At 44.6% G+C, this 19268-nt stretch overlaps 1 protein-coding gene across 1 annotated transcript in view; it reads right to left on the reverse strand.

Moving 5' to 3' along the window:
- Nucleotides 1-19268, reverse strand: part of TMEM214 (transmembrane protein 214) — a 279147-nt gene that overhangs the window by 174564 nt on the left and 85315 nt on the right. Inside the window, exon 9 of the mRNA XM_069233624.1 lies at nt 6423-6564. Within this exon, the coding sequence (XP_069089725.1) occupies nt 6423-6564 (142 nt within the window). The remainder of the gene's footprint in view (nt 1-6422; nt 6565-19268) is intronic.

The raw sequence follows: 19268 nt of genomic DNA on the forward strand, positions 1-19268 counted from the left end.
CATCAATGCTCTTTTGACATCTAATGTATGTAGTGCCCTTTCAGCTACGGTATCTGGCTGTGGAAAGAACACTGGAAGTTCCACTGTTTGATTTAGATGGAACAGTGAAATAACCTTTGGCAAAAATTTAGGATTGGTCCTTAGGACGACTTTATTTTTGTGTAGTTGTATAAAAGGTTCCTGTATTGTAAACGCCTGAATCTCGCTTACTCTTCTTAGGGAAGTAATGGCGATGAGAAATGCCACCTTCCAGGTTAGGAACTGTATGTCGCAGGAGTGCATGGGTTCAAAAGGTGGACCCATAAGTCTAGTTAGGACAACATTTAGGTTCCATGAAGGAACAGGTGGTGTTCTTGGTGGTATAATTCTCCTAAGGCCCTCCATGAATGCTTTAATGACTGGTATCTTATATAGGGAAGTTGAATAGGTAGTCTGCAGGTATGCAGATATTGCTGCAAGGTGTATTTTAATGGAAGAGAAAGCTAGGTTAGATTTTTGTAAGTGAAGCAAGTAACCCACTACATGTTCTGGAGTTGTGTGTAATGGTTGTATTTGATTAATATGGCAGTAGCAAACAAACCTCTTCCATTTACTTGCATAGCAGTGCCTGGTGGATGGCCTTCTGGCTTGTTTTATGACTTCCATACATTCTTGGGTAAGTTGTAAGTGCCCGAATTCTAGGATTTCAGGAGCCAGATTGCTAGATTCAGCGATGCTGGATCTGGGTGTCTGATCTTTTGGTTGTGCTGTGTCAACAGATCTGGCCTGTTGGGCAATTTGATGCAGGGTACCACTGATAGGTCTAGCAGCGTTGTGTACCAGGGTTGCCTTGCCCAAGTTGGTGCTATCAATATGAGTTTGAGTTTGCTTTGACTGAGTTTGTTTACCAGGTAAGGAAGGAGAGGGAGAGGAGGAAAAGCGTAAGCAAATATCCCTGACCAGTTCATCCATAGGGCATTGCCTTGGGATTGTTTGTGTGGGTACCTGGATGCGAAGTTTTGGCATTTTGCGTTCTCCCTTGTCGCAAACAAGTCTATCTGAGGTGTTCCCCAGAGTTTGAAATAAGTGTTCAGAATTTGGGGGTGAATTTCCCATTCGTGGACCTGTTGGTGATCTCGAGAGAGATTGTCTGCGAGTTGATTTTGGATCCCTGGTATAAACTGTGCTATTAGGCGAATTTGGTTGTGAATTGCCCAATGCCAAATCTTTTGTGCTAGCAGGCTTAACTGCGTGGAGTGCGTCCCCCCCTGCTTGTTTAGATAATACATTGTTGTCATGTTGTCTGTTTTGACGAGAATGTATTTGTGAACTATTATTGGTTGGAAAGCTTTTAGTGCTTGAAAAACTGCTAGAAGTTCTAGGTGATTGATATGCAGTTTTGTTTGATGTACGTTCCATTGTCCTTGTATGCTGTGTTGATCGAGGTGTGCTCCCCACCCTGTCATGGAAGCATCTGTTGTTATTACGTATTGTGGCACTGGGTCTTGGAAAGGCCGCCCCTTGTTTAAATTTATGTTGTTCCACCACAGAAGCGAGAGGTAAGTTTGGCGGTCTATTAACACCAGATCTAGAAGGTGACCCTGTGCTTGAGACCACTGTGATGCTAGGCATTGTTGTAAGGGCCTCATGTGCAGTCTTGCGTTTGGGACAATGGCTATGCATGAAGACATCATGCCTAGGAGTTGTAATACCATCTTTGCCTGTATCTTTTGTGTTGGATACATGCGTTGTATGATGGTGTTGAAATTTAGAATTCTTTGTGGACTTGGAGTGGCTACTCCCTTTGATGTGTCTATTATGGCTCCTAGGTATTGTTGTACCTTGCGCGGCAGAATGTTGGATTTTGTAAAGTTGACGGTGAACCCGAGTTTGAAGAGGGTTTGTATGATCTGATTTGTGTGATTTGAGCACTGTATGAACGAATGGGCCTTGATTAGCCAGTCGTCCAAATATGGGAACACATGTATTTGCTGCCTTCTTATGTGTGCAGCGACTACGGCTAGACATTTGGTAAAGACTCTTGGTGCGGTTGTTAATCCGAAAGGCTGTACCTTGAATTGGTAATGTATTCCTTTGAATACAAACCTTGGGTATTTCCTGTGCGATGGGTGTATTGGTATATGGAAATAAGCATCCTTGAGGTCTAAAGTTGCCATGTAGTCGTGTAGTTTTAGCAATGGCAATACTTCTTGTAGTGTGACCATGTGGAAGTGGTCTGATTTGATGAAAGTGTTCACTACTCTGAGGTCTAGGATTGGTCTCAGCGTTTTGTCCTTCTTTGGTATCAGAAAGTACAGTGAGTAACCTCCTGTGTTTATTTGTGTGTTTGGCACTAATTCGATTGCATTCTTTTGCAATAGTGCCTGCACTTCTATCTCCAGGAGATTGGAATGGTGTGTTGTTAAATTTTGTGCTTTTGGTGGTATGTTTGGAGGGAATTGTAGAAATTTTATGCAATAACCATGTTGGATAATTGCTAGAACCCAAGTGTCTGTAGTGATTTCCTCCCATGCTTTGTAATAATGACCTATTCTTCCCCCCACTGGTGTTGTGTGGAGGGGGTGAGTGACATGTGAGTCACTGTTTAGTAGCAGGGGTTTTGGGGCTTTGAAATCTTCCTCTATTTCTAGGGAATTGCCCTCCTCTATATTGTCCCCGAAAACCTCCTCTATACTGTCCCTGGTAACTGGACGGTGTGGCTTGTGAGGTGCTGGCTTGTGTGCTTTGACCCCGAAACCCCCCTCGAAAGGGCGTTTTACGTAATGTGCTGTAATTCCCTCTGCTCTGCGGGGAGTAGAGTGCGCCCATGGCTTTGGCAGTGTCCGTATCTTTTTTGAGTTTCTCAATCGCTGTGTCCACTTCTGGACCGAACAGTTCTTTTTAATTAAAAGGCATATTGAGAACTGCTTGTTGAATCTCTGGTTTAAATCCAGACGTTCGGAGCCATGCATGCCTTCTGATAGTTACAGATGTATTAATTGTCTGTGCAGCTGTATCTGCAGCGTCCATGGAGGAGCGGATCTGGTTGTTGGAAATGGCCTGTCCCTCCTCAACCACTTGTTTTGCCCTATTTTGTAAGTCCTTGGGCAGATGTTCAATGAGATGTTGCATCTCGTCCCAGTGGGCTCTGTCATAGCGCGCAAGTAGTGCCTGGGAGTTTGCGATGCGCCACTGGTTTGCAGCTTGTGCTGCGACTCTTTTACCAGCTGCATCGAACTTGCGGCTTTCTTTATCTGGGGGTGGTGCATCTCCAGATGTGTGAGAGTTGGCCCTTTTCCTAGCTGCTCCTACAACGACAGAGTCTGGTGGCAGCTGTGTAGTGATGAAAACCGGGTCTGTAGGAGGCGCCTTATACTTTTTTTCCACCCTTGGTGTGATTGCCCTACTTTTGACCGGCTCCTTAAAGATGTCTTTTGCATGCCGGAGCATACCAAGGAGCATAGGCAGGCTTTGGTATGAGCTGTGGGTGGTGGAGAGTGTGTTGAATAAAAAATCATCCTCGACCTGTTCTGAGTGGAGGCTTACGTTGTGAAATTGTGCTGCTCTAGCCACCACTTGAGAATACGCGGTGCTGTCTTCTGGTGGAGATGGCTTCGTAGGGTATGCCTCCGGACTGTTATCTGACACTGGGGCGTCGTATAGGTCCCATGCGTCCTGATCTTGGTCACCCTGGCTCATGGTGGTGTGAGCTGGGGAGTGTGATGGAGTTTGTGCTGGTGAGACGTTAATCACGGGCGGAGGAGAGGGTGGTGGGGTAACTCTTTTCACCACTTTTGGTTGTGGTGTCTGTTCAGTCTGGAACTCCAACCTTCTCTTTCTCCTAATGGGGGGAAGGGTGCTTATTTTTCCTGTCCCCTGCTGTATGAAGATACGCTTTTGCGTATGGTCCACATCAGTTGCTTGTAGCTCTTCCTCAAACCTATGCTTCTGCATTTGGGAGGTTAGCGAGTGCTCTTCTGTATAAGAGCCTGAACCTGGGTCGCTTGCAGTTTGTTTCGGCATCGAAACCCTGTCTGCGTGTTTTTTCGGCTCCGAGGTGACTTTTTTCTTTTTCGGGGCCGAAACCTCTCGGCGTCGATCTGTTTCGGTGCCGCTGTCTCGGCGTCGAGCCGTGTCCACACCGGCATCTCGGTGTTGAGGCTTGTCTCCAGCACTTTCTCAGTCCCGAGAAGGCTGCGTGCCGGTGTCTCGACCGGAGTCGGACGATCTCGGCACTGTTTGGGCCTTTTTCGGTGCCGACGGTCGGTCACCGAATTTATGGGTGGAGCCATGGCCGGATGGCAGTGGCGTCCCCTGGGCCTTGAAAATGTTTCTCTGTGTGGTTTTTTGACGTCTTACTCACGGTTTGTGTATCGTCGAATCCTTCGGAGTCTGAGTCTTGGATCGAGAAGGTACCTTCCTCTTCCTGTTCCTCGAACTCCCGTTGGGCTGTCGGTGCGGACGCCATCTGAAGTCTTCTGGCTCGACGGTCTCGGAGTGTTTTTCGGGACCGGAACGCACGACAGGCCTCGCAGGTGTCTTCGCTGTGCTCAGGTGACAGGCACAGGTTGCAGACCAAGTGTTGGTCTGTGTAGGGGTATTTATTGTGGCATTTGGGGCAGAAACGGAACGGGGTCCGTTCCATCGGCGTTCTTCAGCACGCGGTCGGGCCGACCAGGCCCCGACGGAGGATCGAAAAACTACCCCGAAGGGCACCGGAGCTCTTCGATCTTCGATGCGGTGTGGAATCTAAGTACGCGGATCCCGAACGCAACAATACCGACGAAAATCTTCCGAAATTAGCTAATTTTCCGTTCCGAAACTCGGAGCGACAGGAACACGTCCGAACCCGATGGCGGAAAAAAAAACAATCGAAGATGGAGTCGACGCCCATGCGCAATGGAGACAAAAGGAGGAGTCACTCGGTCCCGTGACTCGAAAGACTTCTTCGAAGAAAAACAACTTGTAACACTCCGGCCCAACACCAGATGGCGAGCTATTGCAGAACATGCGTATCTACAGCGACAGATGCCATCGAACATAAAGGTTATCTATACAGATATCTACTGTAATAATTTTCAGCAAAGGCAACTGAGTGCTTCCCACAAACAACGTTTGCAAGATAGAACAAACAGAATATGGATTAGGGGTCTCTAAACCGCTCTGTAATAGGAACTGCTCATGTTCAATGCAAAATCATCCTGAGCTATTAATGTTATTACTGTTGCAATGGTGATGGCAGAGTATGATTATATTCATGGCACCATATGCAAGAATGCGAGCAGTGATCCCTTCAGTTTGTCACGCAGGGTTGCCAGCAACAATGTAAAAAACACAAGCTTCTGACAATGTGGAATGTTTCTATAGTGGTAATACATAATAGCCATAGCTGCAGTGCCCTTGTTATCAGGTAATAGTATTAGAAATCAGTCTCTACAGCTCTGCATGTTTGACCTTTCAATATCAGCTTTAAATTTATTTTGGAAAATTAACTCTTTCTCCAAACATCAGCTAATGAGTTCTGAAAATGCAGATATTTTCTTCTCAAATACATGCTTTCCATTTTTGGTACAGATATGTTAATTCAACGAATTCTGGGTTGAACACAGGAGACCTACTTACAGGTAGCTGGTGAGCTTACAGTAGCTCACAAGCTACCCATTGGAGAAGCCCGATATAGATCCCAAAACGGAGCTGGGGGAAATTCATTTGGTAATACACATCAAGCTTTTTTGCAAATTAAAAGTATAGGAGAGTGGTTCTTAACCTGAGGTCCACCTCTATTTAAAAAATAAAATATTAGGAGATTAATGAATTATATAAACATGAAGATTAATATAACATTTAACATTTTTGAAAGATTTGTAAATGTGAAGGAATTTGACACTGGAAGCTAAAAATTACATTTGTATCCTCAGCTTGATCATCTCAAGTATAGCAAACAATAATATGGACATCTGGTGACCTAAATTAAAGCACCAGTATGCACAGACAAAAAGAGGGCATACAATAGGAGCAAAAAATAAAGTATATGCTACAGCGTGTCATAAGGGCGCTGTCTTTTAGAAACAGATCTAGAACTTTAAAACCCTCCAACCTTCTCATTGAAATTTGAATTTTGTGTGTCTTTTGTCTATGTATTAAACTACACATTTCACAATTTATGTATTTGTTTAATATGTACTTGTTTCTGTAGTTTTGTATATTGTTTTGAGGTTAAAAGTGCAGAAATTGCTTCGGTGGTGGGCTCCAGTGACCAGTAGTCATACACTGGGGGACCCCAGAAGTCAAATGATTAAGAACTGCAGGAAATGAATTGGAAAAACAAACATGTTTTGTGGCAAAAAAGCATTACAAGGATTCAAGCAGAGTATCGATTCACTGAAATGAGATCTTATAAAGTTAACTTTATACTTTTTTCTTTCTATAATGGAATAGCTTACTTCTTTTTTCATGTCAGTAGGACAGTTCGGCGTAGCTCTTGAAAGAAAGGAGGGAAAGTAGGTGTGTAATGTACTCTCAGGTTGTGCTCCAAATGCTAAAACCTTTAATCTGGGATAGAACTGCCGCAACTGTTCTTGTTGGCTGCAAGTGCAATACAGAAACTAGTGAGATACATGCGCAGAGAAAGTCACATTAGACAAAAATGGAGTGCTGATTAAAAATAATAATGTACACATTCTTTTCCTTACAGATAACAGTCAATTTACAGCAGGTATGCTACTGCTACTTTCGACAATTATATTCCTAGAAAATTACTAAATCATATATGCCATGCCCCCATAAATTTACAGATCATTTGTTAATTAACTCATTCACATAGGTGTTGCACTGTACAGTTTAAAGATACTACTTGCTGGTGCACTCACTTTTCCAATAAGAAGACAGACGTGTCTTGTCGCCAAGAAAAACAATGAGAAAACTGGTGGCAAATAAGCAGATAACTTCAAAGTCAATCCTCACTTCGGAAACACTTGAATGTAAGTATACCAACATTTTCATACTGTACAGATTAGTTATACAAATCAAGATTCATTTTTAGAAAGAACCTATGCTACTAAATGAATGCATGTGCTTTATGTGTCTCAGTACATCACCCGAAAGTAGAGTTTGTCTAGATTTAAAACTGTTGATCATTCGGAGGCCACAATAGAGTGATAAGTTGTTACACAGTTTTGCCTGAACAAGGCACCAGCCACAGACATTTAAAAGAGATGTTATTCAAGAACATGGGCTCTGAGACATGTTTTCTTAATACTACTGCAAAATAGAAAATGATAACAGCAAGCAAAAAAAAAAAAAAAAAACATCAAATAGCAAGCAGGGGCAAAAAATAACTCTGGATTTTGGTTAAGACAATTTCCCCTAAGAGAAATTGCAAATAGCTTCCAAAATTAATTTACTTTTTCTCTCTCTTTTCATTCACTTATCTGTAAAAAGACAAATCACTATTCAATTTCTCTTATGCCTTCATTTGAAATACGTTATTTGAACTGGAAGAAAAAAGGTACTTATATACAGTAACACTTTTTGGGTGGATACTCTAAGTGCAGATTCATTACCAGAGGCATATTCCCAGATGACGGACTGGATGTACAAACCTTTCCTAGCTCTCCTATGCCAGTAGGAGGTGCTGGCTCCATATTGACATAGGAAGCTAAACTAGGGTGACTTCAGTGGTGCCATATAGTGCCCACCAGGCACAATGATGTCAGTTCCCTCTCCACTTATTCCATGCCTTTAGAGGCAGAGACAAGGAAGAAACAGATCACTTTTGAGACAGTGCAGTGAAAGAAACTAACTTGGAAACTTATTACTGAAGACAAATGACCCATCCTTCAGAACTACGAGGTAAGAAGAATCAAAAAGTAATCTGCAGGTAGAGAGAGTCCAGACGAACCAAGAGTGTGAAATGGCCATCCTACCTCACCTCTGAGTTGAAGCAACAATGTGTAGCGAAGGTGTGGAGAGATATCTAGGTAGCCACACAGCAAATCTCAGCCACAGGTTTGTAGTCACTACTTTCAACATTTATATTCCTAGCAAATTACCTAACTGATGTCAAAATCTTCACTCTGGTGGAATGGGTGTGGATCTCCTTAAGTGGTTCGTTTTTGGTAAGGGTGCAGTTTTTTGCAGAAAATGATCCTCTGCAGACCAAGCAACAAATCAGTTACATCTTCCACGATAGACCAAATGTGGACAATGGGGTGACAGAATAACGCTCTCCACTTTTGGTGGCATCTGAAAGAAGTTCAGGTGTCCCCGCTCAACTTGAAGGTAGAGGCTCTGGAGTTTGGGATGTATTAACTGTCCCTTTGAGTGGAAGAGAAGCGTCAGCCTGAGAGGAAGAGGTAAACATAGTATTTCAGTAGGTCTGCTACCACATTCTTCTCAACTAGTTTGGGGTAATAAAAACAAATTTAAACTTCAAATGAAACATGGCCGCCCTAAAGCTCCCTGCAACTAATAGGGGACAGCACAGAACAGCAGGCATTGAGTGTCCTCTTAACTGTTGAAATTATCCACATAGGGCGTGCCCTTCAAGACAAAGTTGGTCTGAACCACCTCTGGGGGAGACGCCGCTTGTGTTCAGCAATGTGAGGCTGACCGACTCTACACCCTGGTGTTTAACTAGCTGGCCAGCATGATGCAAGAAAATTAGTTACTTACCTGTAACTGCAGTTCTCCAGTATTGGTATCTTTCATAGATTCACATGCTTGAATCATCCCCGTCGTCGAGGTGGGAGCCTCACGGTAAACTTAAATACATAAAGCAGTAAGTCAGTAAAAGTAAAACCAGTAGGCCCCAGTAGGCCTCATAGGCAATTTTATAGTCTATCCACTTTGTTTTGTGAAAAGACCCAAACTTCCGTATCAACCAATCAGGATTCAGCCCCTCCCAAACACTCCCAACAGAGGCTGAATTCCCTCAGATTTTCTAGTAGGAGTGTGAAGTTTAATATCTGTATAATAGGGGAGCCTCTGAGGGGAGGAGGGTGGGTCGCATCTGAATCTATGAAAGATACCAATACTGGAGAACTGCAGTTACAGGTAAGTAACTAATTTTCTTCTCCAGCATTGGATCTTTCATAAATGCACATGCTTGAATCAGAATAACGAGCAGTAATGTCTTCTTAATTAGTGAATTACATTGGCTGTAATTTTATCTTAATTTTATAAGTGATGCGAGTCACATTAGTTCAGCTTTGTACATCCACTTTTCTTTCTCTCTCTCTATATATATATATATATATATATATATATATATATATATATATATATATATATATATATATATATATATATATATATATATATCTCTAGCTCTATAGATAACCAAAGATATCTCAATAGAAGAGCAAAAGAAAAGCTGCGTGGCAGAAAGTTTTGACACAATCTGTTTTGTTATTGTTTTGAGGTCTAGGACCTGTTAACACAATATAACAAAGCGAATAATCTGAAGCACATCATTAGAGTAAAACACACCGATATAAAATTAGATATTAACTAGACTAAGAACCAATATCGAACATACCTTGAGTGTGGTGGTGGGATGTGTAAGAGGCTCACCTTAACGAAATAGATGCCTCTGCACTGCCTGTCCCACTGCTGTATCAACGTTGTTAGTTTCCTCGAGACAGTAATGCCTCGTAAATGTATGTTGGCTGGACCATGTTGCTGCTCTACAGATGCTATGTAGTGGTACACCTGCAAAGAGTGCAGCCGAAGTGGCTACCGATTTTGTAGAGTGGGCTCTCACCTTCGTGTGGAGCGGTTTTCCTGCTTTTGAATGGCAGAATTGAATTGCCAGGCCAATCCATCTTGCTATAGTCTGTTTGGACACTGCATGCCCCTTTCTTGTTCCGCCAAATGCTATAAATAATTGATCAGACTGGCGGATGGCCTGAGTTTTCTGTAGATAAAATTTTAAACATCTTTTAATATCAAGGGAATGTAATGTCTTTTCGGCTACTGTTTGCGGATTTGGAAAAAAGGTTTTTAGGATGACTGGTTCATTCAAGTGAAACGTTGAGGGAACTTTCGGGATGAATTTAGGATTTGTTCGCAGGATCACACCTGAGTTTGTGAATTGGAGGAAAGGCTGTTTGACAGTGAAAGCCTGAATGTCGCTGACTCTTTTGGCGGAAGTAAGAGCTAGCAGTAACGCTGTCTTCCATGAAATGAATTTTAGATCAGCTTTGTGGATCGGCACAAAAGGAGCTTTCATGAGCTGCATCAACTCAACATTCAGGGACCATAATGGCAGAGGTTTTCTAACTGGCGGGAAGACACGAAAAAGGCCCTTCATGAATTGCTTGACAATTCTTGTGGAACACAATGAGACTGTGTGGTGATCTGCTGTATCTGGAGATTGCTGCCAGATGTACCCAAATGGAGGAATAAGCAAGTCCTGATTTTGCCAGGAGCAGGAGATATGGAAGTACCTGTTCTGGAGGAGAGGACAAAGGCTGTATATCTTCTGCTGCACACCATATACAAAAACGTTTCCATTTAAGTTTATAGGTTTTGTTGGCAGTGTCAGCCCTAGCTTTTGCCAAGATGTCTCTACACTCCGGGGAAATGTTGAGATTCAAGTATTCATTGTATTCAGGAGCCAAGCCGACAAATGAAGAGACGACGGATCTGGGTGTCTGACTTGTCTCTGGTGCATCGTTAAAAGAGTCGGACTCTGTCTGAGTCGTAGATGTGGCCGTTCGGAGAGCATGAGGAGCTCTGTGTACCAGACTTGTCTGGGCCATCTGGGAGCTATGAGCAGAAGGCGACACCCCTCTGACTTCAGTTTGTTGAGGACTCTCGGGATGAGCGGGATCGGAGGAAAAGCGTAGGCATAGACTCCGGACCATCTCATCGAAAACGCATTCCCCCACAAATCTTTTTGGGGAAGCCAACTTGCGTAGAACTGGCATTTCTTGTTCTCAAGAGTGGCAAATAGGTCTAGGTTCGGTTTGCCCCATAATAGAAAAAGTCTGTTGAGAGTTTTTTGATCTAGCTCCCACTCGTGGTAAGGAATCACTGTCCTGCTCAGGGTGTCTGCTAGAATATTGGTTTGTCCTGGCACATGCTCCGCTTTGAGTGAAATATTGTGCTTGATGGCCCATGTCCAGATTTGCTGTGCTAGCTGCGAGAGTTGTAGGGATCTCGTGCCTCCTTGCTTGTTTAGATAAAACATGCTGGTTGTGTTGTCTGTCCTGATTAATACGCTTGAATTTTGTATCTTTGGCAAGAAAGCTTTTAGAGCTAAGAGTATTGCCTTGAGTTCTAGGTAATTGATGTGGAGCTGACCCTCTTTCGCATTCCAGGTTCCGCTGATTTGCAGGTCCTGGCAGTGTGCACCCCATCCTTCGAGAGAGGCATCCGTTGTTACTATATAACCTGGTGCTTGAAGAAGGAATGACAGTCCGTTTGACAAATTGGTTAGAGTCGCCCACCACCTCATGGTGTTCTTCATTAGAGGCTTTATGCGAATCTTATCTTCGAAGGAACCGTTGATCTGGGTCCATTGCATGTCCAATTGCTCTTGTAGGGGTCGCATGTGGAGCCTGCAATCTGGGACAAGCGGAATGCATGATGATATCATCCCGAGCAATGATTTGTAGATGCGGACTGAAACAAACTTTTTTCTGGAGAGCCTGTCTGCCAAGGAGGTTAACTTTTGTTTCCTCTCGTGAGATGGGTACGCTTTGTTGCGGACTGTGTCTAGTATTGCTCCCAAGAAACTTAATACTTGTTTGGGGTGGAGCTGAGATTTCTGGTAGTTGACTACAAACCCCAGGCTGTGTAACAATTGAAGGCAATAGGAGATATGACTTGTTACTTGCGACTTTGAGGGTGCCTTTATAAGCCAGTCGTCTAGGTAAGGGAAGACCTGGATACCTGACTGGCGGAGATGTGCTGCCACCGGAGCCAACATTTTTGTGAAGATTCTGGGGGCTGATTTGAGACCGAATGGGAGAACCCAGAATTGGAGGTGCATACTTCCCACTCTGAACCTTAGGAATTTGTGATGGTTGCGATATATGGGGATATGAAAATAAGCATCCTGGAGGTCTAGGGATGCCATCAGATCTCCAGCATTTAACAGACGCAGGATATCTTGCAGTGTTACCATCCTGAACGACTGTTTCTTTAGAAACTTGTTTAGTGCTCTCAAGTCCAGGATGGGGCGCCAGTCTCCTGAGGGTATCTTTACAAGGAAAAAACGGGAATAGAATCCTCTGTTCTTTTGAGATAAAGGGACTGGTTCTATCGCTCCTTTTCTCAGCATCACTCTTACTTCCTTGAGGAGTTGGTTCATCCTCGGAGGCGGTGGGCCCGATGGAGGAACAATTGGTGGTGTTTTTGTGAATTCCAGAGTATGACCTCTGGCCACTACATCGAGTACCCATCTGTCCGATGTTATAGCCTTCCATTGGGGGAAATAGGAAGTGATGCGACCTCCGACCCTCGATGTAGGTGGGAGGGGAAGCGTTGAGATGACCAGCGGGTCATTGTTTTCTGCCCATATCTCTTCCTCGGGCAGCTCCTCTTCCTCTAGCTGGATGTTTGTAAGCTGCGGCCGGTGGTAATCTATAATGCTGCTGTTGCTGGTGGTGCTGATGTCGTGACCCTGTGGAGGAAGACTGATATTGGGATCTGTATTGTTGGTATCTGCCTCGAAAGGAATCATTTCCTCTACCTCTTGCACCACGAAAAGGTTGTTTTTTATATTGCAGGGTACCTAGGGATTTTGACGTATCGGTATCCGTTTTGATAGCCTGCAACATGTCGTCGACATGTTTACCAAACAAACTTTCTCCATCAAAAGGCATGTCGAGAACACGACTCTGGACTTCCGGTCTGAATGAAGTAGCCTTAAGCCATCCTTGTCTGCGCAGGACTGCTGCGCCAGATAATTGACTGAAGCCAGTGAGAGAAATGTCTATTGTGCTGTCTATAATCTCCGCGGAGACCCTTTCTCCCTCCTGCAAGACCTTTTTTGCTTCCACCTTGACGTCTTCTGGCAGTAGATCTAAAAAGGCAGACATGTCTGCCCACATCTGGCGATAGTACCTTCCCAGGATGGCGAGGGAGTTAGCCGCCTTAACTGTGACCACTGCAACAGAGGAAAGTTTCTTGCCGATATTGTCTTATCTCCTCCCTTCCATTGTCTGGGGGAGACGCTATAGGTGCGGAGGGGTTTTTGGAACGTCGCTGAGCCGCCTGTGGTATAACAGAATCAGGTTTTGGCTGTGAGACTAGACAGGCCGGAGAATCATCTGGGGCCTTGTACTTTTTCTCCAGCCTTGGCATTTGTGAAGGCACTGTTGCCGGATTGTTCATTGCCTTCAAACCCTCCTGCCATAAGAAATCTACAATGGGTATAGCTCTTACCGATCTCTTTGATGGCTCTTTGAAGTCGTACAAAAAACATTCGGTTTCATGAGGAACAATTGCAAGGCCAAAACGTTTTGCCGCTCTCTCTATTAAATTATGGAAACCTCTTATGTTCTCCGGAGGACAATCTACCGGACCTGCTGGCGGTGGAGATGGTGTGGGGACGAGATAATCATCCCATTCACTAGCCGCCGAATCTCTTAGCTCACCCTCTTCCCTTTTGTCGTCTGACGAGGGGTGAGCTTCCTGAGTTTGGCTAGTTACCGGTATGCTAGCCTGTGGTGTTTCCGAAAGATTAGTAGCCTGAGTTTGCCGAGGTGTCTGGTAGCTCTCAGGCCTAGGTGGCGTGGACTGAGTTGATGGTGGAAACCTTTTATAGTAGTCATTCAACATATATTGTAGATCTGCTACTAGTGTGCTAGGCATAGCGAGGGGTGATGGTTGTTCTGCCTGTGGATAGGATGTTGAGGCATAACTAGGCTGGTAATTCTGATCCTCCTCATCATCAAACTCTTGGCATTTGACATTGAGTTGGGACGGGCTACTAGCTGCCCCAAACATTCCGTCGTTTTGAGAGAGTGCATCATCGTCATCATCATCTAAAAGATGCTGTGGTGGGTATGGAAACACTTTACTTGGTGAGGTATGCATTGGCAGAATATTAGACTCCTTGTCCATGTTAATAAGTGAAAGGGGTAAGAACCTGGTGGTGTCGTCCTGATGATAGGCGGAATGGTGCGGCAAAGTATCCAGGTAGGTGGATGGCTTATACACTGTTAGTGCTGTGGACGATATGATCGACGAGGGAAGTCTCGTCGACGGTTCAGTCATTGACGGCGTCTTCGCTGACGGGTCCTTTGTCGGCGGGTCCTTTGTCGATGGTCCCTTCGTCGACGGGCCCTCTATAGACGGTTGTTTCGTCGACGTATCTTTTGTAGGTGCCGTCGTCGGCAGTGCCTTTTTAAACCTCATTGAGAGGTGCTTCATAGATGGGAGTGCCCTAGTCGATTGGTGAACCCAGGAGGCTTCCGCCGACGACGATGTGGTTGCCGACGAAGCTTTCTTAAAAATGTTTGCTGTAATTATCGTCGTCGACAATAACGGCGACGACGTCAATCATCGGCGAGACCGGTGTTGTGAACGTCGACGACACTGTAGTAGATGTTACCGTCGACGGTTGTTTTTTCGCTGAAGAGACTTTTTCTGGCTCTTTTTGCGGTGACAGAGACAGGGATGCCTTTTTTGAGGTGCTTTTTCGATGCAAAGGCGTAGTAGGTTCTGAATGAACCTTTTTTGGCAAATGTTTCAATGTCTCTGAATGGGAAACATCTTTTTTTGCCTCAGTAGAGACTTGTTTTGTCTTTTTGGGCACCTTCCTTGGTGGTTCATCAGACACTCTACTTCTCTCACCTGTTCTTTTCTGAGGGCGAGAAGCCTGTGATGACGCTTCGCTGTCGTCTGAGGAAGGATGTTCTATGGCTTTCTGTTTTTGCAGCCATAAGAGAAGTCTACCCTCACGGTCCTGGAGTTTTTTTTTTACTAAAGGTGCGACAGATTTTGCAGTCTCTCACCTTGTGGTCTGGATGGAGGCAGTAGATACACTTCTTGTGGGGGGTCATCAACATGCAGTCTCTTCTTCCCACAATTGTCACAGTCTCTGAACAGACCCTTCTTTGTCTTTTCAGACATGGTAAAGCTGTGGAGCGAGTTTCCTGAGAGAAAACAATCTTCAGTCAGAAATAAGGAAAAAACTGAGCAGAGCTCAGGGAGACTCCCTTCACACGACGTGCGGTAGAAAATCTGAGGGAATTCAGCCTCTGTTGGGAGTGTTTGGGAGGGGCTGAATCCTAATTGGTTGATACGGAAGTTTGGGTCTTTTCACAAAACAAAGTGGATAGACTGTAAAATACCCTATGAGGCCTACTGGTTTTACTTTTACTGACTTACTACTTTATGTATTTAAGTTTACCGTGAGGCTCCCACCTCGACGACGGGGATGATTCAAGCATGTGAATCTATGAAAGATCCAATGCTGGAGAACTAGCCAGATCCCATGACGGGAGGAGAGAAATGTCTTCACAGCTAAGCAAAATGATGATAAATCAAGCAGGTTAATGTCAAACACTTGCTCCTCTGGTGACCATATTCGTCTGCTTTTCAGTTCTACCAACTGTGGCCCCCACCGCAGGGTATGTGCAGGGGTCATCACCATTGCCGCTTCGGGAGGAGTATAAAATGAAATCCTCTGAAACAGATATTACTTAATTTACCAACAGCCAAGTTATTTTGCAGAGTCCCAAGTGCTCATGATGAGGTCTGAGAAAAATCACTCATACTGTAAAAAATATCAGGGCAAGTGCCAATAGAGAGTCCTCATGTGCCAGCGTGCATATGTGACACGAAGGATATAAAAAGCCAAAAAAAAAAAAATCTGTAATAAAAAACAAACAAAAATAATAATAATAATAATAATAATAATAATAATAATAATAATAATAATAATAATAATAATAATAATAATAATAATAATAATAATAATAATAATAATAATAATAATAATAATAATAATAATAATAATAATAATAATAATAATAATAATAATAATAATAATAATAATAATAATAATAATAATAATAATAATAATAATAATCTGGACTGGAAACCAAGCTCTCTCCCAAACATTTTAATCATACCCTTAATGTGCCAGATTCTGAGGAAGAAAGGCTTTCAAGGATTTGTCCAGTACTGGCCGAGAGGGCTCTCAGCAAGATTTGGGTATGCTGAAGGTAACACCTAAGTGGAACAGCACGGAGGCTGTTGCCTGCAGGTGATACAAGTCTGAGGCGAGCTGTCCTTAATTAGCTAGCCCTCTAGGTACAGGGGTGAAGTAACCTAGACTTTCCCCAGACAAACCAAAACCACCACCATCATTGCCTGTTAGTCTGGACAGGAGGAGTGTGAAGTAGTAGTGAGTGGACCCTATCACAAAAAGCAAGACATAATTTGACATGATCATTATGTGGAAATAAACATGCTGCATGTTGAGGGGACACCATCCAGACTTCAGCTTTCAGCACTAGAAGAACCTGACAAAGGGACAGCATCATCAACTTTTCCTTGCACAGGGACAAGCTCAAATTCGTGTGGTCTGGCACTGGATGAAGACTACTGTCATTCCTGAGAACCAGAAAGTACCTGAGATCAACTACACTGATTCTTTTTGCAACATGGCAACCACCGCCTGCTGCAGAATCAGCACACAATCTTGTTACTGAAGGGACTGAGGGCAGCTGGGGCACTGGGCAGGAGTATGTTGGAAGGGTAAGACAAACCCCTTGTCTATGATTTATAGGACCTAAAGGTCTAATGTTGTGGCCTTCCAGGCCCAGTATAAAGAAGGATGTCCCTACCCCACCTGCTGAATGTGCCTTCAAGGGGAAGGTAAAGCGGCTGCCCTGGTGGCAAGGAGAGGGGGAGGGCTGCTGGACTTGGGGACCCTTTATTTTGCCTCTGTACTGGTATACAGCTGATTATGTTGTTGGACTGGTTGGACAGGCTGTCAATGGCTGAAGATGAACCCTTTTGAGAGGCCCCAAAAATTCTGAAACTGCTTATAGTTTCAGACTGGTGATGGAAGGTCGAACCTCCTGCTGTCGCTATACCCGGTTTGATCCTTTCCAAGGCAGTGTCAGCTTTATCTCCAAACATATGCGTATCATCAAACAGCATGTCCCTGATTACTGCAGACATCACACAATACTTAGGTGTACTTGCCTCACATATACTTTGCAAGGTCATCAAACAATAGCCACTGAGTCCACCAAGTACAGGCATGCCGTCATAATCCAATTTGAGACATTCTGACCATCTTTTAGCACCTGCACAAATTAATCCTTAATGTGACCTATCCGATTTGGCATCACCAGAGATGCCTGGTCCCACAAAGCATGGATGTATCTGCCCTGAAGGTACACAGCATTTGGAGACTAGAGGACTAAACCTCCTGCCCAAAGTACTTAGATACGCTCAGACTTCAGTAATTTAGATTACTTGGCAGGTGGGACTACTGGGAAAGAACCAGGATGTTGCCTTGCACCTGGAGGCTTTCTGGTGCTGAATGCTCAGGGAGTAATGCTGGGCCTCCAGATGATGCTCAAAACTATTCAGTCATCAGTTGCTTTAGAGCCGAAGAGAAGGTAGACTTTCCCAAGCTGCCTTCATAGGGTCAAGCACTGACTTATTAAATGGTAATAATGTTTCTGATGCTACTTTAACCATCTGCAGGACCTCTGTCTAGGTGTTTGATCGCAGCGCCATTGTCAATTTAGCCAATTACAACACAATAAGCTGACTTTTGAAACACTACATAGAAGGACACTACTTCAGGAGGGGTTGGCCCTGAAGGATATTCCATTTAATTCTTAGGGATTATGTTCCACCCACTTGCATTTTGTAAGGCCAAGTCAGATTTAAAGAGGGGATACCTGGAATAGGGTGATAACACCATAGGTGTTCACCACACACCAGGCCAGCTTCCTACAGTGAGGCCGAAAGGGAGCATGGTAAACTGGAAGTGCTTGTGGCCTATCATAAACCGCAATTAACGTCTGTGGGCAAAAAGGACTGGGGTGTGAAAACAAGCGTCCTGCAAGTCCAAAACTACAATCCAGTCTTCTGGATCCAGGGCAGATGAAACCGGAGCCAGAGTGAGCATTCTTAACTTCTTTTTGAGGACGAGATTGAGGGACCAAAGGTATAGGATAGGGCGGAGGCCCTTGTCCTTTTTGGGCAGAAGAAAGTAGCGGGAATAAAGACCACAACCCACTTTTGACACAAGGTCCCTTCTCTATGGATTGGTTGGCCAAGAGAGCAGTAACCTCCTCGTGGAGAAGTGCCAAATGATCCTCTGTTGCCCAATCGTGGGATGGTGGCATGGATGGAAGGGGTTGTAAAGAAGGGGAGGGAGGGCTATTTGCAAAACCCACCTATCCAACATTATGGACTGCCAGCGGGGCAGGTGAAGGTGAATCCTGCCGCCAACTGGTTCCTGGTGGGTGAAACTTTGGACTAGGAAGGTTTGGAGGCTGCAGGGGAGTGGGGGATGGGGTTGGTGGACTGGGCAGACCATTGGCTCCCTGATCCATGAGGACAAGCCTGACATCCTCAACCAGGAATGGTGCCTCAAGGCCACCACGGATGCAACCGCTTTGCCCAGAGAGTCTGTTGTGTCCAGACCACATATGGTTGTTTATTTTGTTGCGTCTCTTCCATCAGCAACAGCTTGGGAGAGAATGGCCTAGGCCTCCTCCGGGACCTGTGGCAGCAGTTGCACAACCATCTCCAATAAAGTATGAGTCTAACGGCCGAAAAGGCATGCAGTATTCACAGACTCCAATGCCAGGCTGAGGAAAAGAACATTTTATTCCCAAGTTGGTCCAGCATCGGATTCCCTGTCCAGGACATGGCAGGGAATGTGCTCTGGGACATGGAGGTTGTATAACCAAGCTCTTGGGGGTGGGGTGCTGCGTCAGGAATGATGGGTATTAGGAACAGGCCTATGGCGGTGGGCAATCGTCCTTTTCACAGGACTACCTGTGCTGGGTTTGGACTAGGTACCCACTAGGACGATCGTAAGGGCTTCACTGACAGGAAAAAGTGGTTCAGAAGAGGAAGCCCCAGGCTTAAGCACCTCTGTCAGTTAGACCTGACTGCCACCAAAGGAAGCACAAGATTGAGAACCTCGGTCGCCCTTTGCAGCACCATGGAATAAGACGCTCCCTCCTCCCTAGTCAAGGTAGGGGGAGAAAGCATGCCAGTGTCAGGCGAAGTGTCAAGACCACTGGCATCACTCGGGTCTATCCGCCAGGGCTCAGATTCCCGCAGCTGGCATT

Source organism: Pleurodeles waltl, chromosome 5 (assembly GCF_031143425.1).
Source record: "Pleurodeles waltl isolate 20211129_DDA chromosome 5, aPleWal1.hap1.20221129, whole genome shotgun sequence".
Lineage (NCBI taxonomy): Eukaryota > Metazoa > Chordata > Amphibia > Caudata > Salamandridae > Pleurodeles > Pleurodeles waltl.